This window comes from Montipora foliosa, chromosome 4 (genome assembly GCF_036669935.1).
Source record: "Montipora foliosa isolate CH-2021 chromosome 4, ASM3666993v2, whole genome shotgun sequence".
Taxonomy (NCBI): domain Eukaryota; kingdom Metazoa; phylum Cnidaria; class Anthozoa; order Scleractinia; family Acroporidae; genus Montipora; species Montipora foliosa.
In genome coordinates, this window is record NC_090872.1 from 9,739,027 (window position 1) to 9,765,108 (window position 26,082).

Genomic DNA, 26,082 nt, shown 5'->3' on the forward strand with positions numbered 1-26,082 from the left:
CAGTTATTTTGAGATGGACCACTTGATTTTGGGTAAACCCCTCTCTGAGAAAAGATAATTTCTCTCGCCTCAAAGGTCCACTTATTTTAAAACAGCTAATTAACTGTTTGTATGCTACTGCTTCTGAGGATATCTGTAGAAGCATACGAAACATCAAGTAAAAGATAATTTCAAGGAATGCGTTTGTATCTGACGTCATCTTATCACCGCTGTTTGTGTATCGTAACTTTTTCTTCGTTCATTGTATTGTTACAGCTTCCAGTGATCGGGTTAGAGCTTCCCAGTGGTCTCCGGACTTTAAACGACCCAAAACGGAACCATCGCTAACTTCAAAGCAAATTAGTGACTTATCACTACCTGCATTAATGGCAGAACCAGAAAAGTTTAAGGTAATTATAAGTTAAATCCTTGCTAAATAGACTCAGCTTCCTTTTAAATTCATGTAGGTTATATACAAAGGGCTTCGTTTCTCTTATTTTTCTATTATCTACAATTGTAGCTTTTTCTCCCTTTTTCCCAAATGCTTCAGTTTTTCGGAAAAATCTTTATTTTTTCTTCCAATATTTTCATCTTATTATCTAAATTTTCCTTTTCTTCATTCAATTCAGTTTTATCCTTATCTGATTTTCACTTACGAGATTAGCGGCCAATTTTTGTTAACCAAAGCTTTAAACAAAATGTTTGCATACGTTTTGAGTGTTTTGAGTTCATTTTCCGAAGGGTTAGTTTACGAGACCAAAATGCCCGCCTTCTCTTTTTTCGGAGGCGCAAGCGTGAAGCGTCCTTGTGAAGAAAAACGGCGATGCATGGGTCTGCAATATTCCTACAGCCAGTTGATTCTTATAGCATTAGATGTTTAATGAAAACGCGATCGATAAGGACCATTCTAAAGAAAAAAAAGCTGACCTGCACGCTGCTTGGGTTGATCGTGTACAAACTGTCCTTACATAAAATACGCACAAAAGCAAGAAAATATAACGATTAAGGTTTACTAATAAATAGATTCTTTCAGTGGCGTACTTAACAACAAGGCGCACCCAGTAAATCTCAATTTTACAATTGTAAATGTCAGAGTATTGATTTGCTCTTCTTCTGGTCAACACAATTTCTACAAAATCACAATTCAGTGATTGAAAATGCATTCATTTGTCTTTTGACCACAGAAAACAGCCAAGAGCGTCGCCTTGGCAACACTAATTACTACTGTTCCTCAAGAAGGTAAGTGTGTGGCTTTGGAGCAGGCTTGATTTTGCGGCATGCGGGCACATATTGGAATAACAGCAACAAATTAGACGTTGTCTTGGTTTTCATTTGTTTCGCAGCCAACGAAAAGAAGCGGGCTCGAGATCAGGGAAAGCTAAAAAGATTACACATCAAGGGACGTCACGTAGACGGTAGTGAAAATTACTGATGTAGTCATTTCGTTCAATGAGTCAGTCAATTAATTAATCTTTCCATCGGTCGGTCGGTGGGTCGATCGGAAAGTGGGAATAAAATCGGGTCAGGGGCCTCATGTTGCGCAAAAGTCCTGGAAGCTTTTCGGGCCCAGAGAAAACAAAACAATTGTTAAGTTACATGACTTGAAACGTCGTCCTTTTGAAGATACATAGAGGATATTACACGGTGGCGAGAAGATATGAATTTTATGTTCGAGTGGCAACAACAATATCTCACGAGTGAGCGAAGCGAAAGAGTGAGATATTGTTCTTGCCACGAGAACATAAAATTCATATCTTCGAGCCAACGTGTAATGTTCTTTTTATTATATGGAGACTAAATATTGATAAATTCCGATTTTATTGTGTTTCAAAGTAGTCAAGTTTTACAAATACGGCTGGGCTTTATAAATAAGGCGGGAAAAGAAAGGCGGGAATCGTGACGTCATTGAACGATACGACACTCACAAAGGTGACATACGGAAAATACGCCACTCGGGTCCCGGATGTAGTGGCGTGTGGAATCTACGAGTGGTTTAGTTCCCAGTAAAACACTCTCCTCCATATAATAAAAGGCGTTTTATATCACCCGAAATACGCCTGAAAAGTTTCGGGATTTTTGAGAAACGACCCCCAGACCATAACCCGACCATGAATTGCTGGCTCCATTTGAGGCCATCATTGCTGTATCCTGTATCCTTATCCTTCCACACCAAAACAACTTTATAAATTATGGTTTCCCCTTATTATTCGAAAATACTTTGCTGTGACTTTTTGCCATAAACAGCCCAACCGTCTATCGATCTTTTGACACCGTCTTCACGTAAGACAAGGAAGATAAACGACACAGATAACGACACGAACTCGAAACTTTTCACCACGGAGACCGCCATTATTTTGGTTGTTGCTTATGGCGGGCCAGCTGATACGCTCACTGAGAGATCTCAAATTGGCGCACGCGCAAACAGAATGCCCCTCTGCTCCCCCAGACTATAACAATGAAGTCATCATTGCTGTATCCTTGTGTTTTCAGAACGACAACGAAAACGGGACCTCTGATCCAGATCAGAAAGCAGAGCAAGTTGTTGTGCAGATAGAGTTACTCAAACCTACAGATCAGTTTGTAAGTTTGTCCGATGCGCTCAAAGAGAACAAAGAACTCCGCTCAACAAGTTTTACTTGCCACTTTCGTAGGGTTGCTCTTAACTAGTGAAAGGGGCCGTCTCCCCAGTCTCTCCCATCCCGTTTGTTGCGTTTGTCCATATTTCCTTTTGTAAGAAGAGAACGCTTTAGTTCGGTAATTTATCCGAGACTTCTCCCTAGTTGCTACGCTACGCGAGGCTAATACACTTCATGATCATGATAATGCCTCTCAGATAGTACGCCCGAGCTTTGATTGGCTAATTTTGCGGACCCTATTCTTCAGTACGGCCCGCTAAATTTGAAATTTTGGTGCGACATTTTCTAGTAAGTTTTTCATGTTCTTTACGTGAAACAATCTTGTCAAATTGTTTTAATCTTGCAAGCAACCATTTCAAAAAGGCAATAGGATTATTGTCTTTTTCAGATTTTTACACATGCCAATCATTTGTGGCAGTTGAACGTCCCGATGGCCTTCAACTAGTTTCCTTTCCCGCGCGCCTTGTTACCTCAAGAGATATAATAAATATCTTATGAAACACGAAAACGCACTATAGAAGGCGCGGTGCCTTAGGCACGTGCAAATGATGTATCAATCAAACGTTAACACTAATTTGTGCAATAGAAAACCTCCTTATGTCGATGTGTCCGTAATATATGCCATAAAATGTTATCTGCCGTTCTTTTTTTGATCCCCAGTCTCTTTTTCTCGCGCTAAAAATATCTTAGAGGCTTCCACCTCTGTGTTGCTGTTTGTTGATCACCATCTTGGATAATTAATCAGTTGTGCTTGAATGAATTCGAACAAAAGCAGTGCGTGAAGCGACCCCTTTTATAGCGCGTCTTTGTCTTTAACCTCGTTTTCCCGGCCCGTCCTGTAAGTTACGGATCCTCGTTTTTACCTGTTGATTTATGTCGCGTGCGCTTCTTGCTTGGGCAATAAATCAACGGGGAAAAAACTTGGTCCGTACCTCGAACTCGGTTAGTAAGAGTTAGATAATGATTTGTTTACGTACTCCTAGTTTCGTGGATTGTTACCAGGTTATATTAATTTAGTATTACCCAAGTAGTGGACTAATGCAAAACCTGCATTTTGATTGGCTACGCTACTAGAGGACTATTGTTAATAATCCTCGAGTAGCGAAAAGCGTGACGCTTCTTTCATTTTATTCCCAAATAAATTGTTCTTTAACTTGCATTTGCTAACTTTATTATTGCCTTTTTTGTCCGACTAGCTGGGTGATACTAAAACAATTAGACCCTTCGCCCTCAAGGGCCACGGGTCAATAACCCATTCGGCTTCGCCTCATGGGCTATTGACCAAACTTTCATTTATCCTAGCTTTTTTCGTTTGCTGGACCCACATAGATCGGTGAAGATAAGAGGATCTATCTCAATAGACTCTATTCACGATGTCCGCCATGTTGGATCTGCTATTATCATGCAAATTAGCTACACACTTGTGAGGGGGCAAACAACACAAGTTCGAGAGGTTATAACGAACATCTAAGCCACACAGATGATTTGTTTCACATTCACTGAATGTTTATCACCAAAGTAGTAAAATAGAATGATTACACAAGTTACTTCGATGTTTTTTTAGTGAAAAATGAGCAGATAACAAGGTAGAAAGTCAAAATGTTAAAGGCAAAGGTATAAAATTATTATAAAAGTTATTTAATTCTAAATTCTAAAATGTACTTTTAGCAATGTTATTTTAATATTTCGACGAGCCGATTTTCCGCAATTTGCCTTTTTTTCAATGTTTGCCCCCCAGCATAACACATGGCAATTTGAAAACCAACATGGCGGCTATTGTGAATTAGTGGAAAATACCATAATACTCCTTGTTTGTCCACCCAAATTGTGAATAAGCATTGTTTTAAAATTCTCTTGGGACCATAGTAAGTCCCTAGAGAAACAAGAACAATGCTTATTCAAAATTTGGGTAGGGACATACCTTTTGTTAAACACTATATTTCATTGGCTGTATAGTGAACTTCCTATTGTTTTCTGTGCCAAATCCATTTGTTATCTTTGTTCGTTCTATTGTTCTTTTGGCCAATCCTGAAGCCCATTAAATGAGGTACAACACGACCCCAAATTTTGGGGGCAAAACAAAGAGTATTATGGTATTTTCCGCATCGGGCAATTAACAGTATTAATAAGAGCAAGTTTACAACGACATTTTTCTATCTCCGGCACTTATGTACATTTGCTTGTTTTCTTTTCTCTTTCCAGGGTCTATCAACGATACTTTTTGACAATCCTGCTGTAAAATGTCATTTGGTATGTAAAACTTGCATAAGGAAGTAGGGTTATGTTTAGAGAGCCGTAATCGCCATTTCTTTTATGTGAAAACGCAATGTTTGGTCATGCGGCTGTGTCGAAATCTCCAACTAGTCTCTTGATAGGGACGAAACATAAGTATGTCGGGCTCTTTGGCCCGATTCAAACGTCGAGCTTTACATGTGCCGAATCTAAGGAAAATGAGAAAAATCTATTGCCTTCGCTCATTTGCATTAGATTCGGAACATGTAAAGTTCGACGTTTGAAACGGGCCTTTGCGACAATATAGCTTGTAGTATCCTTCACAATTAAAAAAAACGGAAAGTTAAAATTCAGTGAATTTTGGCCATGATAATCCTATCTGCCCGCACATACTGCCAGTTTAACCTCGCATTTAAAGACAAAGAAAAAGCAAGAGCATTTCTACTGTGAGATTGAAATTTAGTTGACAAAATACGCAGTTGCTCAGAATAATTAACAAAATGATTTGGTTGTGCTTTTTCAGGTAAGCAATGGCGCCGAATGTGTGCTGATCAAGAAGAGTTGGTTTCTTCAGCACGCAAACGAGGCCATGTTACGAAAACTTCGAAATCAGGTTAGTCCATGTACAGAATTATTTCACGTGATGTCACGACCGAAATCATCTCCTTCGCGGCCCTTTTTTTGCGTGACATCGCAAAAACGGCCGCGAAGGAGCCGAAACCAAAACCAAGAAACGGGCGTTATGCTTGTGCCTCAAAGTATCGTCTGTGAAGTGACGTGGATCAACGTCGATGGCTTTCACGCTCGCTTAGCTAAAAACGCTTTTTCGTCGCAGAGGACTTCGTGCCAGAGAATTTGAGGCGGGTACAAAATGCCCCGTCTATTCTTCCCCCTGCGAACGGTGCTGTCGCGGACTATTTCTTCTACAGAGCAAGTCGCGCTACAGCTTTGGGAAATTTTTAACCGACTGCTCCCCGTTCCTTACTTGAGATTCAACTACCTAATCCGGTTGTCAGTTTAGCCTGTGCGTTCTATTGACCGTATTCCGGAATAGGCATACAGGGAATGGAAGTTATAAATCCTGCCTTTTTACGGAGATTTACATTAAATTTGTCAAACACTTGCTAAATGTTATTTTAAACATATCTTTATTATTCTTGTTGCTTCAAAACGCGAGACGTACTGTATTAAATAATCACTCCACGTATTCTTATTCCGGAATTGGGTCAATCGAACGCACCCTTATTCATTCAACGAAATGACGGATTAGAGGGCAGCGTACGACTTCCTGTTAGTTCAGTTTTAATCGCAAACTCTTGGCTTTAACAGAAGACTTCTAACAGTGTAGTCAATCTTTTCTTAGATTCCTCCGTACCCAAGTCAGGCTAAACTGGAACAGAAGATGCAAGATCAAGCGAACTGGGACTCCTTTAAAACACAAACTATAAACACTCTCTTAGATACCCTTCATTTATGACATACGGTCACAGAAGAATCTGCAGTTAGTTCAAGCCTTATACGTTGGCGATTTAAAAAAATATGAAGACTTTATTTTTGACTTATTTTGTACAATGTTTTAGATGAAATTTTTCTAGATTATTTATTAGAATCGTACGTTCTTCGAGAAGGAGTGGATACCTTTTTCCTTAATCGAACTTCGAACTTGAATTAGTTACGATTGTAAATTATTTATTTCAAATTTAAATTAAAGGCGGACGTCCAATTTCATATGTATATAAGGAAGAGCTATTTTCAAATTGACAAATTTTAGCTCTTAGAACTAACAACGATTGTCTAAAAGCAATTAATTAAAAGATTAAAAAAGTCCACGCACTCATGATCAGTTGTGTTTAATAGAAAGCGAGAATGGCCATTTTTTTTAGCCGACGTTTATCACTGGCTCTCAAAAGACGGAGAACCTCAAATTTGGTGATTTCACGTCATTGTTATCCACAATACTGCAATTATGTGCTAAAATGCGTGTCGCTGGAGTACGTCTCCTATTTTTAACCAATGATATCATTGTCTTCTGTCGTCGCCGTAGCCATCGTGGTTTCTTAAAGTGCCTATGAAGTAAAAAATATCTTTTGCTTATTTTAAAGACCTTTTAGAAATGATGAAAAATGGTGTTTTCTATTTTGGAAATATCGTTTCCGAGATATTCAAGTTTTTGTTCAAAAATTGATGACGTCAAAAACTGTACAGATGCCTGTAATAAATCCCAAAATTGAGAATATGATCAGTAAATATTGGACGGGTGTTGTTCAAACTTGGCACCAGTAATGTTACCTACATCCAGGTGATCTGGTGACGTAATTCGGAGGACTGGAGAGAAACATTTTAACGCCGTATCCCACAACCGCGCGCGGCTTTATTTTCGAATTCAACATGGCAGCGGCAAGGTTAGATCTTTTCGGGTCTACTTGAATGTTCATTCAATAACAGGAAATGTGGTAGATACGTAATGATCTGTTGAGTTTTGGCGATGGCAATACTGCAGGGAATTTGGAAACAACACCTAAGGCCGCGCACCATTGTGGGATACGGCATTAAATTTTTTCTTCCCAGTCCTCCAAATTACGTCACCAGATCACCTGGATCAGATAGGGCACAAATTGACACCAGTTAAGATGTTGCCATGGCAACATTCTCGTTTTTAGTCCCTCTCTGAAATGAACCATACATCTCGGGTTTTGAACAGATAAGTACAAGCAGATTGTAAGACTTGCAACACATATGCTGCCTAAGCTGTATAAGCTTACCAAGAATGATCATGTATTATTACGGCAATAAACGACACAATCAGTCCTGCGTTAAATAGACCCAGCAGCAAAAATGGTTTCCATGGCAACAGCATAGAGGGTATCATTTTGTGTTTTACTTGACGTAGAATGCCGCTGTCAAGTTTGAGCAACATCCACCCAATATTTTTGGAGATATTCTCAATTTTGTGATTTACAGTCACTTGCACAGTTTGTGACGTCATCGTTTTTGAACAAAAAATTGAATATCTCTGGATGATGATGATGATGATGATAAACTTTATTTCAGTGTAAAGTCTTCTAGCCGGGTCTGAAAGGCCTACTAATAGCGGACACAAAGGGCGCGTTCGATTGACCGTATTCCGGAATAGGAATACATGGAATAGAATTTAGAAATCCTTCGTTTTTACGGAGATTCACATTAAAATTATCAAACACTTGATAAAATGCTTCTTTACATACATTTATTATCCTTTTTGCTTTAAACTCGCCAAACATACCGTTTTAATCATCACTCCACGTATTCTTATTCCGGAACTGAGGGTCAATCGAACGCGCCCTAAATTAAAATACTATCAGCTCTAACTAATTTAAAAAAAAATATTTACAAAGAATAAAATTTATAAAAACATACATACTAAAAAAAATATCTGTAAAACGTACTCGGATTTATCATATAAAATGATACTTATTAGCTAGGGGATGTCCTTCTTGTCTATAAAGTGTCGTTTATGCACCACATAGAAAGCACTTTTTACAGCACTCTGAGATTACTCGTTCGAGAGAAGATATTCCAATTCTTCATCATTTTGAAAGGTCTTTAAAGTAAGCAAAAGATATTTTTTAATTAAACTCCCTAATTATGTGAAGTCACCTAGTTTGAGGTTTTGAATGCAACGTGAGCGTACGAATACAAACCCACGTGAACGAGATCGAATAATCGCGAAAGACACGCGAGAGTGCAAATTTGGAGATGACGTTTCCGTCGACGTCGCCGTGGTAGATCTTAAGGAAGAAGAAGACGACGGCAACGGCGACAACTGGAAACAAATCCAAACTAGAGGCCATAACGGGATTTGAACCCGGGACAACCGCATGCAAACCCAATGGCCTCACGGTAACCACTAGACCGAGCCGCCTTTACGTAACCTCAAATTCGTTGTCACTGACAAGAACCTGTCAGAAATGGTTAATCTAAGAAATAAGCAATTTAACAATTCCGTTTAATGTTGTCTTTAAGGTTCCTGTCGAGTTCTGACCAGGAGCCCATCCTGGAGCGTGCAACTTCCATACAGCGTCTTTGAAACGGCGTTTTCACAAGTAGGTTTATTTTTAGACTAGCCCTTCCCGCGAATTAGGTCAAAAAACAAAGTCAGTTACGGTTCAGTGACCCTATGACGTCAGCTTAATTTCTTGTAATTGGTCATCGGGCTCCTGTGGGAGTCTCATTAGCGGGAAATTCAATCTAAAAATAACCTTACTTGTGAAAACGCCGTTGCACAAGTATAGCTAAGTTGCACGCTCCGGGTGATGGGCTCCTGTTCTGACTCATTAATTTTTAGCAAAAAAGACAGCAAAGTTGACCCGGTCGAAAACTGGCAATGAAAAACGAAAAGAAGTTCTACCCGCGATTCCAGTTCACGAAGGAGACAGGAGAAGAGTGCTTTACACGAGTAGGTTACTTGCGTATCACGATGCTGAGTTGCAGGAAATCCACCGACGCTGCCGATTCACCGCTTAAGGATAACAAGCATCGTAATTCATCAATCTCGCTGAAAATGTGAACGAGGTTGAAAATCTGATAAAGAGAGAAGATACCGTTTCTCGATCTCAACCTCGTCCCCAGGCTCTCTCTTCTTCCGTTTCTTGGAGCTCCAAGGAAGGGAAGAAGAGAGACCCTGGGGACGACGTTGTCTCGATCCACAGTTGCACGCGACGGTTGTTTTAGCTTGATGCATCCGCAGTCCCTGTTGAAATGGTATAGTCGGGATAAAAACAAGTTTTCAAGCAACAGGAAGTGGTGGGGAGAGGGTCACGAGTCTCCACCGACGTTTGGCTAAAGAAAAGAAAAGGAACTAGTTGTTCTAGCGCTGGAGTACCAATTGGGGGACACTAAAGTGAAATCAACAATTAACACAAATCAAATCACAGCAATGCGGCAATGGTGTCTCACTTTTAAAAGCTAAATTGCGGCGTAGTACAATTTAGTATTATTACATAATCACTCCTTCACGTTGTTTTATCATTAGATTTTTCGGTCGTTCGAATGGAACTCGTGAGAAGTGAAACTATGACGACTATACAGGACGTGATGACACTAGAAAATACCAGCCTGGTATGCCGAGTATAGCAAGATGCGTTTTTAAGCAATTAATAATTGAATTAAATTAAATTAGTTGCATGAAAAGACATATAACGCAAACGTTAAACCTGAACCCCAACCTAATCAGTTCGTGCTGCTACCTGTGCCAATCCAATCAAATTCATGGAAGAGATGTTTCAAGGTGAAATGTGCCCGTAGAAAGGATGGAAAACTAGTTGCTAGGCGACGGACGAAAGAACGACTGACAAATCTGAGTCGTGGGCAGTGTTCGAGCCAATCGGTGCTTTGTGAGGTCGTGGTTCGAATCCTGTTCTTTGGCCACGCAACTAGTTTTATGGATAAGAGGCTATGCTTTTTTCCTAGCGACGCTCTATGAACTCATGAATATTTAACAATTATTCCATGAGCGCGCGTTGGATATGAGATGGTAAATAGCCAAAGAGGCGCGTAGCGCCGAGTTGGCTATAAGCAGTCTCATATCCAACAAGCGCGAATGGAATAATTGTTTTATTAAATGCCTTAAACTCAAAGTACGAAGTACGAAATACGAGCCAAAAAAGCGAGAAAATCCGCTTAATGAAGATGCGATGTTGTGTAATACCTTGTGGTCAGACAGACGCAGGCTCATCGCAAAAACATTTCTTGCCTTTTCGCGTACTTCTAAACGTCGGAATTGATCCAAACTTTCCACAAAAAAAGTTTCATTTCTTTTTTGGCTTTATTCAAAGAGGAATTTCGCTTTCCGGCGAAAAGATTTTAGTTAAGCAACGCTTAGCGGAATCATTTACCATATAAGGTCAAACTAAGGTATATGAGCTGATAACCGAGAATGAGTGAACCAATCAGAGCACACGAAATGCATTATCCGAGGTTCAGAATTTAATAAAATATTTTTCTTATCAGCCTGTTGTTCTTTCTTTCAGGATTTTCGAGATATTTTTATGAGTTATGAGGATGGGCGAGAGCCAGAACACATAAGATTTCTTAGGTAAGAAAATAGTGGACTTTTTAACTGTCAAATGTATGGTGGTATTAGCGACTCTGTTACTACTATTAGAGAACGGTTGTGACTTCCGCCCACGGCATACGCTGCGTTTAGCAATCAAGTTCCCAGAGTCCGCTATTGCTTTGATCAGCACCAAAAACATGGACTCTGTCCACTTTCAAGGCAGGAAGTCCGCAAATCGTGGACTTCCGGCTCATCTACGCACGCCCAGAAATTTGAAACAACTGTGGTTGTCCACGGTTACAAAAATGGACCTTCACTACGACTGCGTATAAATTGGAAGTGGCCAGAGTCTGTGTTCCTGGTGCTGACCAAAAGAAAAGCGGACTCTGGGGACCGTGACGAGATTGGGCATTTAGCAACGACTCGACTTGAACTGTCCATGCGCATTTTCAGACTTGGAATTTAGAGCTTTAACACGTCGTTGTACTTGCATCAATGTCGGTATAAATTGATGACACAAGGAAGAAATGGTGTTGCATTTGAGAGAAAAGAGGAAACCGAAATACCTTCAGCAAAAGCTCTTTAGACGCGGGGATCGGTTTTCTCGGAAGTTCCGAAAACTTTCCCGGCTCGAAACGCTCGTAAAATTCGGACTTGCCTACTCTTCAAAGCTTATATTTCGACATGTTTCCAGGAAAAGGAAAAAAAAAGCAGAGTTTCGTGGTCGTCTTGCAACGACTTCAATTTGAATTAATTTACCGGGCTGCATCTTAGCATTTTGAGGAAACCGTCAGTTTTTTTGAACTTGAAAACAGCAAGATGGAATTTCTTTACCGATTAGAGTGATAACCAGGCAAGCTCATTGTTAGTTTTTTTTTCAAAAAAAGAAAGTGTTCTGTGGTATACATTTTAGGAAACAACGAGCTTAGGAGTTACTGTCTTAGAAGGATGAAAGCTTCCCCCGTTGAATACTGAAAGCCCTGACAATCGAAAGCTTGTCGTTTATTATAATTTTTTACCAGAGAACGAACTTTTTTAAAACACCGAGTTGTCATAAACTTGGAAACCGTAAGGCTGATGCTTTTTTCAAGGTCCGTATCAACATTTTTCTTTACTTTTCCATCCGTGCAAGTCTTTGGCTTTGCTTCATTTATTTTTTATCAAGTTGTCCAACAATTTTTCTTTGTTATCTCCGGTGTTCCATTCTGTTATAATAAACAAGAAGTCAGAACAATGTATGTCTCCATGTCCATAAACTGGACCGTCTCTCCAATACACCAACCTTGCTCAAGCTATTTTGTTTTGGCTTTCTTTTCTGTCCACAGAAGTGTACCATCCTTAAAAGATCTTCCACTGGATGAATTGATGACTAAACACGATGTCTGCATATTCCATTACTTCAGGTGACGTTCTTTTTTCGTTATCCTCAGTTTCTTTCTGAACAGGTAATGATTAGTCATTTTGGCTGCGGTCACCGCAAATGCAATTTCGATACATGAAAATTCAGTCCTAAACAATAGGCATTATCTCGGGGCTCTGGGGAATAAACTCATACAAATCCTTATATTTATTCCCCAGAGCCTCGAGATGATGCCTATTATTTAGGACTGAATTTTTAATATATCGAAATTGGTCTTTTCTACATTTTCAAGTTAGTAATTTGTTTTCCTCTGTTGTTTGTCAGGCGAGGTGTGGTAATAGTGAAAGAAAGCAAGACGAAATGGATCTACATCGTAAAAACGGTGCGTTTTTTAATTAATTGAAATAGTTTCATGGTTATTTGAGGTCTTTCGGCATGTGTGCGAACTTTCCAGCAATAAAATTGGAGTAAGTGGTCATACTTTAAGTATGTTTGGAGTGAAAATTGACAATTAGTATCTTTCGATCTGAGGACGATGACGATTACGAGTACGACTTTTCCGTACCGAGCATGCCGACATTTTTCGAAGTGCGCATGCTCAGAACGGAAAACTTGTACTCGTACTAGTATCGTCCTCCGATCTAAAGGTCACTAATTTATCACCGGGTGCTCACATCCTCCATAATAATAAGCAGTAACCTCAATTTTGATGATTTGGTGATGATAAAACGCTCGAGCGGGGTGGCAGAGCCTCTGTTTTTGTACATCAAACGTATTGCTCAGTTTTGGCATTCTCGTAACCGTCGTTATCGTGCTTACAGTTCCCTAATAATTTGGCATGCAAGCCGCCAGTTGTTTGCCAAAAACAACCAGGTTCTCCTTGTTGTGATCAATCGGGCGATCCGTTTGTATGTCATGATCCCAAAGAATATTGATTAACCGCATGAGACTCCTCAATGATCGCAGGAACGTGCTCCTACCATTTGCCAGCATATTCCAAGCCACGGACAGCTTTTCCGTGCGACAATGTTACATCCACCTTTGTTATATACACCTTCACAGTGCGACGCTCCTCACCGTGGCCACCTAACAAAGTTTTTTACAATTTGTCCGCCAATCAGGATGTGTGAATTTGATTGACAGTCACCCCTCCTTGCAAAGTTTGCAAGGTTGTAAATTGGACACCGTTGCATGGGTTGTTGAGTTGACGTATTTACACGTAATTGTCAAATGTGAAAGTTTTTTGGGTGGCCACGATAAGGCGCGTTGCACTGTAAGGCAGCATAGGGGAAAAATGTCGTCTTATGCACGTGCATATGTAAGCATAACTTATAAAAAAGACAAAAAGAAAATTCCCTTGGGAACATCACGCGGTCTCAAATGGGAAAACAAAACGTACAAGCTAAAGAGATCCGTTAATCATTCTCTTTGATCACAAAGAGTAAGCCAGAGAATACGGCGGTGCGCCTTCGCGCAAAGCCGCTCGTGCCTCTCATAAAACGGAGGTCAGTTTCAAAATGAGTGGATGACTGGAGAACTAGTGGGTGAGTCATCATCGTTTTCGCCGCTGCCGGGCTTGAGTGAAGTTGGAAACGGGGGTGGGGGTGAGGGCATGGGTTGGCATAAATTCCCTTTAAATGCCTAAGAAATGGGCAATTTAACGATCCAGTCTAATGTTGTCTTTAGGGTTCCTGTCGAGTTTTGACTCATTTATCAAAAAAAACAGCAACGTTGGCCCGGTCGAAAACTGAAAAAAAAGAAGTTCTACCCGTGATTCCAGTTCACGAAGGTGACAGGAGAAGATTGCTTTACACGGGTAGGTAACTTTCTATCATGATGAGTTGTAGAAATTTTAACCCACCGACACTGCCGATTCACCGGTTAAGACTTACGATGAGAAGGTAGCATCTTACAGTTTATCAGTCTCGCTGAAGCTGTGAACGAAGTTAAAATCTGTGCGAGAAAACATTTCCGTCTATTTTTACTCGAATCAATAGCAAATCGATAAAGCCGGTCAGTAAGTATTCAAAAAGTGCTTAAGCGGTTTCACAGGACCCTTTCTCCATCCACACATCCACAGTTGCACGCGACAATGAGTGTAAGGATGATTCATCCGAGTGCGCTACGCAGGAATGAAAGCTTAACTACAATCAGTGGCAAAAGCCTTGGGACGCCCACCCTCTTGGGTTGGTTTTCTTGCTTAGTTCATGAATAATTGCCCCCTCTCCCTCAGAACAATGACGCCATTCGTGAACCTATTTTAATATTGATGAGTTTGGGGGGGGGGGGGGGTGGGGGGTGGAGGACTTCTATTTTTAAGCTTTTAGTTAGGGACAGAAAGGCGAATTTTATCGTTGGATGCCCCATTCACGTCCTCCACATAACATCAAATTTGATCAGGAGAGCCGTGAAAAAATGATGGCGCCGTTTGAACAGTTCGCACTATGTGAAGGAATTCAGGTGGCCCTCAGATTCCAGATCTAAACCAATCGTTTTTGGAATCCCGAGTCGTGGGTCCCGGATCCCGGATCCCGGATCCCGAGTAGTGGATTCCGGATTCCAAATTTCCGGTTCCACTGAACCATTGGACTCTGCTCATCAAAATTTGTGGATTCTGGATTCCAATGGATTGCGGATTCCAAAGCCTCACATTTGCTGGATTCCGGATTCCAGATTCCTTCACATCGGGCGAAACAGTTCCATTCCTTCCGAGTTAACGTTCCAAACTATTTTGTGGTTTTCCAAAATTTGGTTGACATGCATATTTCGACTTCATGATTTTTTGTCTTGATATAAATATCTCGTTATTGCAGAAACAAAAAACAAAAAAAAAAACAAACCCCCCCCCCAAAAAAAAAAACAAAAAAACAAAACAGCTCCGTCAATATTGGCCAGAATTGGTCTTACCTTCATCTAAATAAATTTCAAATTAATTCTGCATATTGACTTGTACCGCAGCCCATTGCTGACTGGTACTGCAGACATTCTACACCCATTACTGACTTGTGTCGGAGAAATTCTCCAGCCCACTATTGACCGGTACTGCAGACACTCTGTGGTCATTACTACAGAAATTCTGCAGTCCATTACTGAATGGTGCTATAGAAACCATGGCCTAATATTTTAAAAATACACCGTTTTAAAGGCTAAAACAGAGAAAATATCTGCAGGTTTCAAGCAGAAAGTATGAGAAGGCCATTTTTGCTGAATAATGCGCACAAAAGTAAACAAAAAAGCTCCCAATTTTGCGGAAATGGCCACTCTGGAAAACCACAAAATAGTTTGGAAGGCGTTGTCATGAATTTTCTACACAATTTACATCCTGAAAAACTTGCAATGAACGCGAAATGATCGCAATGACCTGAAGCAGTATTTTCAAATGACCTCAGTTCCGTACTATCTTCGGTTGTTCTTGCTTAAGAAAAGAGCGACAAACAAACATCACAACGAAGGCTGAGAATATCTATAATTGTTTTTGGCCGTAAATACCATTAGTTTTTCGCTTTATTCGTCGGAGTGGCCTTTTTAAATTCCTTTCAAACAGACCCTCTTATGCAAATCTAAATGGCACCCTGAAATTGTTTTGAAAAGTAAGAAAGCAACATCAGGCCCCAGTTGTACAAACGATGGATAGCGCTATCCACCGGATAAATCACTATCCATTGGATAACGTAATTGGTTTCGCTATTACTTATACACTGGATAGTGATTTATCCAGCGGATAGCGGTATCCATCGTCTCAACAACCAGGGCGGAACAAGCGACGCCAGAACTCTACCAGTGACGATTCAATCAAATGCAACTAAGTATTTATTTGTCAACATTTCTTTTCTTGTCTATTCCTAAATGAATGCATTTAATAAGCAATTAACAATTTTCTTGTTCAGGCTTATGAATTATCACAATCTTGAAAGCACCAACAGACTGAAGGTTTTCCAAAATCGTCTCTTCAGAGCATTTCTGGAGCTGAAAGGGGAGGCAAAATAGAGCTGAGTTGATCGTCATCTTCACGACTACACAGTGTTTTTGTCTAAGTGAGGTTATTGTACAGGATTAAAACTTGAAAATCGTCTGAATTTCTAAGCCTTTTATTACCAGAGGCTTCACCTGCGGCTCTTTCAGCTTAAATAGAAACAAAATGCACACAAGGCTAACCCAGACAAGTCAAATCAAATGTTCGTTTTTGAGGAGAGCCGTTGGACCGCAGAAACGATGAACAAGTGAATTTATAATTAAGCTAAAATGAAAGACTACAAAGTGAACATGGAATAGACCGATTGCATAAATGGCGGCCAAAAACGTATTCTTTTGTTTATGTGCTAATTAGACTCACTAGCCTCGTTTGCATGGACGAAATGCAAGAAATGTCGTTCGAGAGCGAAACTAGTGAGTCTAATTAGCACATAAACAAAAGAACACATTTTTGGCCGCCATTTATGCAATCGGTCGATAATATCACCTATGGAAGCATGAAACATGGAATACGCAAATGTAGAGATTCTTTCTGTCGGGATATCAAAACTATCTGACTTAAAAATAACCGTGTGTTCGGTTTGAAGAGCAATATTCAGTGTTTGTAACCGGGGTGTGCTTTTTATTTTTTCTGAAAAAAGCCAGAATATGAATCATTTTGAATTTATCGATAAAAGACCTTTTGGTGGTCAGGTGCGGGAATTAGGTTGAAGTTAGCAATCAAATTTATATGGCCGAGAGCAGAGTGATTTTTCGGTCTATGCTAGGGAAGGATTTAATCCTTAAAAGTTAAAAGTTTCACTCAATTTAATTAAAATACCTGTGCTGGTCTAGGTGGAGTAATTTTACAATATAAGAACTTGCAAGATATTAATCCAAGAAGACGCTGAATGGTAGGAATAGATAATTCTGCAATTCTGAATCATTCTCGATCATCTTGAAAAGACACTCAGTAAAATTTGAAACCTTTCTTTTTAAATTTCCACTGGTTAAAATGAAGCCGAAGACACACTCGTGTCTGGAGGCTCCATACTTCTCGTGAAGTTTCTTTGAAGAAACGATTTGAAGAAAATTTTATTGGACCAACAAGGTGGAAAATTGTGGCGAAGGAAAACAAACTCACCGAAATTTTGTTGATCCATCCAGAGGTTTATTGGTTCGTCGTTTTCTTGTGCGCGGCGGGGGGTTGCTTCGGGAACTCCTGGAAAAATTGTCCTCATCACATTCTGGCACATCTTGATCCCGTAGGACAAAGCAATCCACATTGCAGATAAACACATTAAACACAAAAAGCAGTAGAGGCGATTTCCAACACGGTCACCATCCTCAAAATTTCTACCCAGGCCTGTGAAGAAATGGCATAGAAGTGAGACAGCGCTCTCTTACGCCGACCGTATAACGTTGCGGCTTCGTCTTCACAGTTGTGAATGCTTAGAAAAGTGAAAAAGACATTTGACAAACTTACCACCACTGAGAGATATAAACAAGGAAGAAAATGTTGGACTTACTGATCTAGTGGAGGCCTATAGCTTTCCTATCACGCACTAATTGAGAATGTCCACAAATGACACGGTCTGAATGGTTTTAAGTCCGAGTGCGTTCAAATCCAAAGGGTGGCTCGTGTCACAGGAGTGACAGGTATCATATTTAAAGTCACTTAAACAAGTGCGGAAAATACAATAAGAGAACTGAAAACAATGCTTATGCAAAATTTATGGTATTATTGTATTTTCGAAGTGGCCTATTGATTTGCTTGACAGCGAGACGCGCTCATACAAATTACAATAATGTGCACTTGTTTAGTGTACTTCCTCTATTAATTGCTGTTAATTCCCGTTGAAATTTATTTTTGTTTTCAAAAGCTGTTTGTATGTGGTATGGAAACGCTATCTTAAATAATTTGCGACTGATCCCGTCTAGTTCAGATTGTTCATATGTGCTATAATTAAAGTGGATTGTTGTTGGGATTCACAGCTACGGGCATTTTCAATTCAGTTGCCTACTCAACCAAGAAAACTATGTTTAGCTTCTGCAAAATACGTTCCTTTTGTCAGATTTTAACTTAATGGATGACAACTTAATCATTGAAAACTTCTAGATTCTCTCCGTTTCTTTTCCGAAAAAAAAAAAAAGAAAAACAAATTATTCCTGACAAATTACACGGGTGTCTCGATAGCTACTTGACAATGTAAGTACCGGATGTTTTTATTTTTCCTCGTAAGGCTTTCAAGCGGCCTTGGCATTGAACTAAAAACGGGGTCGGTCCCCCAATAAACTACTACAAATGAAACTATCTGAAATGCTGTTTACATTCTTGAGATCGGAAGAAAGAGGAACACTAAGCTAATCGAGTGAATGAAACGCCAACAGATCGATTATTCCGCTTAGTAAGTAAAATAAGGCGATGTGACATCTTGTTAGTTTGTTAGTTTAGTGATTGTCTTTCAATCAGACCCAAAACTAGAAAGAAAAAAAAGAAATAGGGAAAAAAGAAGACGACAAATCTACAAATTTATAGCGTCGCAGTACCGGACATGAAATGGTTAACAACCGAACAAAACGTCCGTCCTCAAACGAAAACCCTGCTGAAATAAAACTCCGTGGGGGAAACTAAAGTTTTCGTGTCGCTGCCATAGCAACGAAAACGAAATCTAAAGTCCAACCGTCGTCTTTGCTTAAACTCGCTAATAATGGCATGGAACCATAATAATGATTTGATAAATGACTGAATGCCAGCCATTCTTTGATATCGCTCGTTTTACTCTTCGTTACCATTGACTTATGTCTTCAAAACCGTGCGCCAAAATGCGATGCTGCCTATAAAGGCCAACAGTTTTGTCGTACTGGATCAGACAAAACGTGAAATCCGCAAAGTAAAATATCAATTGAGAGCAGTAAATAAAGACGTTGGAACTTATCTGCTGATCATGAAACTCACTGAAGGTCTGTAGGAATTACCCGAAAGAATGGATTTCCCGCCCCAGTTATTTTGAGATCGACAACTTGATTTGGGGTGAACTCTCTCTGAGAAAAGATGATTTCTCTCGCCTCAAAGGTCCAGTTAACTGTTCGTATGCTTCTGCTTCTGAGGAAATATGTATCAAGTAAAAGATAATTTCAAGGAATGCGTTTGTATCTGACGTCAACTTATCACCGCTGTTTGTGTATCGTGACTTTTTCTTTGTTCATTGTATTGTTACAGCTTCCAGTGATCGCGTTAGAGCTTCCCCGTGGTCTCCGGACTTTAAAAGACCCAAAACGGAACCATCGCTAACTTCAAAGCATATTAGCGACTTATCACTACCTGCATTAATGGCAGAACCAGAAAAATTTAATGTAATTACAAGTTAAATCCTTGCTAAATAGACTCAGCTTCCTTTTAAATTCATGTAGGTTGTATACAAAGGGCTTCTGTTCTCTTATTTTCCTATTATCTAGCTTTTTCTCCCTTTTTCCTATGCAAATGCTTCAGTTTTTCGGAAAAATTAATTCAATAAAAATTATTTTATTCAATAAAAATGATTTTTAAAAGGTCTCGTTAAAATAATGATGGTTTAAGTATTACTGAAAATAAACGAGGAAAAATTATTATTCGAATAAGATTAGATTTAGTTAAACATCTAATGATAAAAAAGAGCGAAGGAAACTTTCAGTTCCGACGAACTAGCTTAGAGTACGATATAAAAGGCAGGTGTTTTCTCATTTCCTATAAAGTCTTGCCTAAAAACACCAGAACAAAGGAATAGTTAACATACTACGACCGTTGAAGGGGTGAAAGCCAACGAAAACCAGGGAGAATTTTAAGTTTTTTTTACTCTAGTGATCTTTGGATAAAACATAGAAAAGTGTTCTGACAACTAGCCTCTTCTATACTACCGGCTCATGTACTTTGAAAATGTTATTAGCCAGACTATTCTTGATTTTCACTTACGTGATTGTGATGTTTCCTGATAATATTAATTCACGATGAACAAGATAAACAAAGGATTTTAATGAATACTCGAAAACATCGATTACATGGCTGCTAAGATGGTGTAGGGAAACAACTGCCAAAGTTCATAGCGAGATACAATAACTATAACATCCGGGCGTTAGACTTTCGGTGAATAATATAAACATTACAGTGATTAACGGCCAAGTTTTGTTAACCGAAGCAAAAAAAGGTTTGTTTGCATACGTCTTGAATTCATTTTGCGAGGGGTTAGTTTACGAGACCAAAATGGCCACCTGCTCTTTTTTCGGAGGCGCAAGCGTGGCTGAAGCGTCCTCGTGAAAAAAAAAACGGCGATGCATAGGTCTGCAATATTCCTACAGCCAATTGACTCTTATAGCATTGCATTAGATGTTTAATGAAAACGCGATCGATAAGGACCATTCTAAAGAAAAAAAAGCTGACCCGCACGCTGTTTGGGTTGATCGTGTACAAACTGTCCTTACATAAAACACTCGTTAGGAAATACGCACAAAAGCAAGGAAATATAACGATTAAGGTTTACTAATAAATAGATTCTTTCAGTGGCGCACTTACCAACAAGGCGCACCCAGAAAATCTCAATTTTACAATTGTAAATGTCAGAGTATTGCTTTGCTCTTCAGGATATTATGGTCAACACAATTTCACAATCACAACCAAATTACAATTCAGTGGTTGAAAATGCATTCATTTGTCTTTTGATCACAGAAAACAGCCAAGAGCCTTGTCGCCTTGGCAACACTACTTACCATTCCTCAAGAAGGTAAGTGTGCGGCTTTGGAGCAGGCTTGATTTTGCGGCATGCGGGCACATATTGGAATAACAGCAACAAATTAGACGTTGTCTTGGTTAACTTTTCACTTGTTTCGCAGCCAACGAAAAGGAACGGGATCGAGATCAGGGAAAGCTAAAAAGATTACACATCAAGGGAATCAGCCATGCCAACACAATCCGCAAGAAACTGGATCCGGTAAGTCACGTAGACGGTAATGAATATTACTGATGTAGTCATTTCGTTCAATGAGTCAGCCAATTCATTAATCTGTTCATCGGTCGATCGGTCGGTCGGTCGGTCGGTGGGTCGATCGGAAAGTGCGAATGAAATCGGGTCAGGGGCCTCATGTTGCGCAAAAGTCCCGGAAGCTTTTCGGGCCCAGAGAAAACAAAACAATTGTAAAGTTGCATGACTTGAAACGTCGTCCTTTTGAAGATACAAGGCGTTTTATATCACCCGAAATACACCTGAAAAGTTTCGGGATTTTTGAGAAACGACCCCCAGACCATAACCCGACCATAATGAATTGCGGGCTCCATTTGAGGCCTTCATTGCTGTATCCTGTATCCTTGTGTTCCACACCAAAACAACTTTATAAATTATGGTTTCCCCTTATTATTCGAAAATACTTTGCTGTGACTCTTTGCCGTAAACAGGCCAACCGTCTATCGATCTTTTGACACCGTCTTCACGTAAGACAAGGAAGATAAACGACACAGATAACGACAGGAACTCGAAACTTTTCTCCACGGAGACCGCCATGGGCCGCCATCATTTTGGTTGTTGCTTATGGCGGGCCATCGGATACGCTCACTGAGAGATCTCAAATTGGCGCACGCGCAAACAGAATGCCCCTCTGCTCCCCCATAACAATGAAGTCATCATTGCTGTATCCTTGTGTTTTCAGAACGACAACGAAAACGGGACCTCTCATCCAGATCAGAAAGCAGAGCAAGTTGTTGTGCAGATAGAGTTACTCAAACGTAAAGATCAGTTTGTAAGTTTGTCCGATGCGCTCAAAGAGAACAAAGAACTCCGCTCAACAAGTTTTACTTGCCACTTTCGTAGGGTTGCTCTTAACTATTGAAAGTACCGCCTACCCAGTCTCTCCCATCTTGTTTGTTGCGTTTGTCCATATTTCCTTTTGTAAGAAGAGAACGCTTTAGTTCGGTAATTTATCCGAGACTTCTCCCAGTTGCTACGCTACGCGAGGCTAATACACTTCATGACATGATAATGTCTCACAGATAGTACGCCCGAGCTTTGATTGGCTAATTTTGCGGACCCTATTCTTCAGTACGGCCCGCTAAATTTGAAATTTTGGTGCGACATTTTCTAGTAAGTTTTTCATGTTCTTTATGTGAAACAATCAACCACCAAGCCAATAGGATTGATGTCTTTTTAAGATTTTTACAAATGCCAATCATTTGTGGCAGTTGAACGATCCGATGGCCTTCAACTAGTTTCCCTTCCTGCGCGTCTTGTTACCTCAAGAGATATAACACGAAAACGCACTATAGAAGGCGCGGTGCTCCGGGCACATGCAAATAATGTATCAATCAAACGTTAACGCAACCGTGCTCTGTGATAATTTATGCAATAAAAAAGCTCGTTATGTCGATGTGTCCGTAATATATGCCATAAAATGTTATCTGTCGTTCTTTTTTTGATCCCCAGTCCTTTTTTCTGGCGCTAAAAATATCTTAGAGGCTTCCACCTCTGTGTTGCTGTTTTTTGATCACCATCTTGGTTAATTAATCAGTTGTGATTGAATGAATTCGAACAAAAGCAGTGCGTGAAGCGACCCCTTTTATAGCGCGTCTTTGTGTTTAACCTCGTTTTCTCGGCCCGTGCTGTAAGTTACGGATCCTCGTTTTCACCTGTTGATTTTCCGCAATTTGCCTTTTTTTCAATGTTTGCCTCCCAGCATAACACAGGGCTAATTTGCATGACAATTTGACCAACATGGCGGATATCGTGATTTAGGCCTATTGACCGGAGTGGAAAATACCATAATACTCCTTGTTTGTCCACCCAAAATTTGAATAAGCATTGTTTTTGAATTTTCTTGGGACCATTGTAAGTCCCAAGAGAAACAAGAACAATGCTTATTCAAAATTTGGGTAGGGACGTACCTTTTGTTAAACACTATATTTCATTGGCTGTGTAGTGAACTTCCTATTGTTTTCTGTGCCAAATCCATTTGTTATCTTTGTTCGTTCTATTGTTCTTTTGGCCAATCCTGAAGCCCATTAAATGAGGTACAACACGACCCCAAATTTTGGGGGCAAAACAAAGAGTATTATGGTATTTTCCGCATCGGGCAATTAACAGTATTAATAAGAGCAAGTTTACAACGACATTTTTCTATCTCCGGCACTTATGTACATTTGCTTGTTTTCTTTTCTCTTTCCAGGGTCTATCAACGATACTTTTTGACAATCCTGCTGTAAAATGTCATTTGGTATGTAAAACTTGCATAAGGAAGTAGGCTTATGTTTAGAGAGCCGTAATCGCCGTTTCTTTTATGAAAACGCAATGTTTGGTCGTGGGGCTGTGTCGAAATCTCAAACTACTCTCTTGATAGGGACGAAACATAAGTATGTCGGGCTCTTTGGCCCGATTCAAACGTCGAGCTTTACATGTGCCGAATCTAAGGAAAATGAGAAAAATCTATTGCCTTTGCTCATTTGCATTAGATTCGGTACATGTAAAGTTCGACGTTTGAAACGGGCCTTTGTGACAATATAGCTTGTAGTATCCTTCACAATTTAATAAAAGCTGTGAGTTTAAATTCAGTGAATTTTGACTATGATCATCCTACCTGCCCGCACACATTGCCAGTTTAACCTCGCATTTAAAGACAAAGAAAAAGCAAGAGCATTTCTACTGTAAGATTGAAATTTAGTTGACAAAATACGCAGTTGCTCAGAATAATTAACAAAATGATTTGGTTGTGCTTTTTCAGGTAAGCAATGGCGCCGAATGTGTGCTGATCAAGAAGAGTTGGTTTCTTCAGCACACAAACGAGGCCATGTTACGAAAACTTCGAAATAAGGTTAGTCCATGTACAGAATTATTTCACATGATGTCACGGCCGAAATAATCTCTTTCGCGGCCCTTTTTTGCGTAACATCGCAAAAACGGCTGCGAAGGAGCCGAAACCAAAACCAAGAAACGGGCGTTATGCTTGTGCCTCAAAATATCGTCTGTGAAGTGAAGTGGATCAACGTCGATGGCTTTCACGCTCGCTTAGCTGAAAACGCCTTCGTCGCAGAGGACTTCGTGCCAGAGAATTTGAGGCGGGTAAAAAATGCCCCGTCTATTCTTCCCCCTGCGAACGGTGCTGTCGCGGACTATTTCTTCTACAGAGCAAGTCGCGCTACAGCTTTGGGAAATTTTTAACCGACTGCTCCCCGTTCCTTACTTGAGATTCAACTACCTAATCCGGTTGTCAGTTTAGGAAGCGTTCTATTGACCGTATTCCGGAATAGGAATACAGGGAATAGAAGTTATAAATCCTGCCTTTTTACGGAGATTTACATTAAAATTGTCAAACACTTGCTAAATGTTATTTTAAACATATCTCTATTTATTCTTGTTGCTTCATTCAACGAAATGACGGATTAGAAGGCAGCGTACGACTGCCTGTTAGTTCACTCTTGGCTTTAACAGAAGACTTCTAATAGTGTAGTCAATCTTTTCTTAGATTCCTCCGTACCCAAGTCAGGCTAAACTGGAACAGAAGATGCAAGATCAAGCGAACTGGGACTCCTTTAAAACACAAACTATAAACACTCTCTTAGATACCCTTCATTTATGACATACGGTCACAGAAGAATCTGCAGTTAGTTCAAGCCTTACGTTGGCGGTTTAAAAAAATATGAAGACTTTATTTTCGACTTATTTTGTACAATGTTTTAGATGAATTTTCTCTAGATTATTTATTAGAATCGTACATTCTTTGAGAAGGAGTGGATACCTTTTTTCTTAATGGAACTTTGAACTCGAATTAGTGACGATTGTAAATTATTTATTTGAAAATTAAATTAAAGGCGGACGTCCATTTTCATATGTATATAAGGAAGAGCTATTTTCAAATTGACAAATTTCAGCTCTTAGAACTGACAACGATTGTCTAAAAGCAATTAATTTAAAGATTAAAAAAGTCCACGCACTCATAATCAGTTGTGTTTAATAGAAAGCGAGAATGGCCATTTTTTTAGCCGAGGTTTATCATGGCTCTCATGATCAAAAGACGGAGAACCTCAAATTTGGTGATTTCACGTCATTGTTATCCACAATACTGCAATTGTGTGCTAAAATGCGTGACGCACGAGTACTTCTCCTATTTTAACCAATGATATCATTGTCTTCTGGCATTGTCGTCGCCGTAGCCATTGTGATTTCTTAAAGTGCCTGTGAAGTAAAAAATATCTTTTGCTTATTTTAAAGACCTTTTAGAAGTGATGAAGAATGGTGCTTTCTATTTTGGAAATATCGTTTTCGAGATATTCAAGTTTTTGTTCAAAAATTGATGACGTTAAAAACTTTAGAGATGCCTGTAATAAATACCAAAATTGAGAATATCATCAGTAAATATTGGTCAGGTGTTGCTCAAACTTGGCATCAGTAACGTCACCTACATCAGATAGGGCACAAATTGACACCATTTTAGATGTTGCTATGGCAACATTGTGGTTTTTAGTCCCTCTCTGCAATGAACCCTACATCTCGGGTTTTGAACAGATAAGTACAGGCAGATGGTCAGACTTGAAACACATGTGCTGCCTATAATACTTTCCATCTCTGTATAAGCTTACCAAGAGTGAACATGTCTTACTACGGCAATAAACGACACAATCAATCCTGCGTTAAATAGTCGGACCCATCAGCAAAAATAGTTTCCATGGCAACAGCATAGAGGGTATCATTTTATGCCTTACTTGATGTAGATTACCCCAGCCAAGTTTAAACAACATCCATCCAATATTTTCGGAGGTTTTCTCAATTTTGTGATTTACAGTCACGTGTACAGTTTGTGGCGTCATCGTTTTTGAACAAAAAATTGAATATCTCTGGAAAGAGAGAAGATATTCCGATTCTTTATCATTTTGAAAG

General features: G+C 39.7%; 3 protein-coding genes and 1 pseudogene across 3 annotated transcripts in view; 3 read left to right on the top strand and 1 right to left on the bottom strand.

Moving 5' to 3' along the window:
- LOC138000998 (uncharacterized) overlaps positions 1-2,329 on the bottom strand; it is a 3,939-nt pseudogene extending 1,610 nt beyond the window's left edge.
- Positions 2,330-2,346: 17 nt separating this feature from the next.
- On the top strand, positions 2,347-6,666 carry LOC138000999 (uncharacterized). Its single transcript, XM_068847669.1, has 4 exons — positions 2,347-2,559; positions 4,818-4,865; positions 5,371-5,460; positions 6,211-6,666. Exons 1-4 carry the CDS (start codon positions 2,347-2,349, stop codon positions 6,322-6,324), a joined length of 465 nt encoding a protein of 154 aa, XP_068703770.1. The 3' UTR covers positions 6,325-6,666.
- A 1,072-nt stretch (positions 6,667-7,738) lies between these two features.
- LOC138001000 (uncharacterized) overlaps positions 7,739-26,082 on the top strand; it is a 41,883-nt gene continuing 23,539 nt past the window's right edge. Inside the window, exons 1-5 of the mRNA XM_068847670.1 lie at positions 7,739-7,751; positions 8,850-8,929; positions 10,856-10,920; positions 12,207-12,284; positions 12,566-12,623. Coding sequence (XP_068703771.1) covers positions 7,739-7,751; positions 8,850-8,929; positions 10,856-10,920; positions 12,207-12,284; positions 12,566-12,623 — 294 coding nt within the window. The remainder of the gene's footprint in view (positions 7,752-8,849; positions 8,930-10,855; positions 10,921-12,206; positions 12,285-12,565; positions 12,624-26,082) is intronic.
- Positions 13,767-25,145, top strand: LOC137999345 (uncharacterized). Its single transcript, XM_068845168.1, has 8 exons — positions 13,767-13,845; positions 19,416-19,549; positions 20,895-20,949; positions 21,059-21,156; positions 21,869-21,958; positions 23,378-23,425; positions 23,930-24,019; positions 24,671-25,145. Exons 1-8 carry the CDS (start codon positions 13,767-13,769, stop codon positions 24,782-24,784), a joined length of 708 nt encoding a protein of 235 aa, XP_068701269.1. The 3' UTR covers positions 24,785-25,145.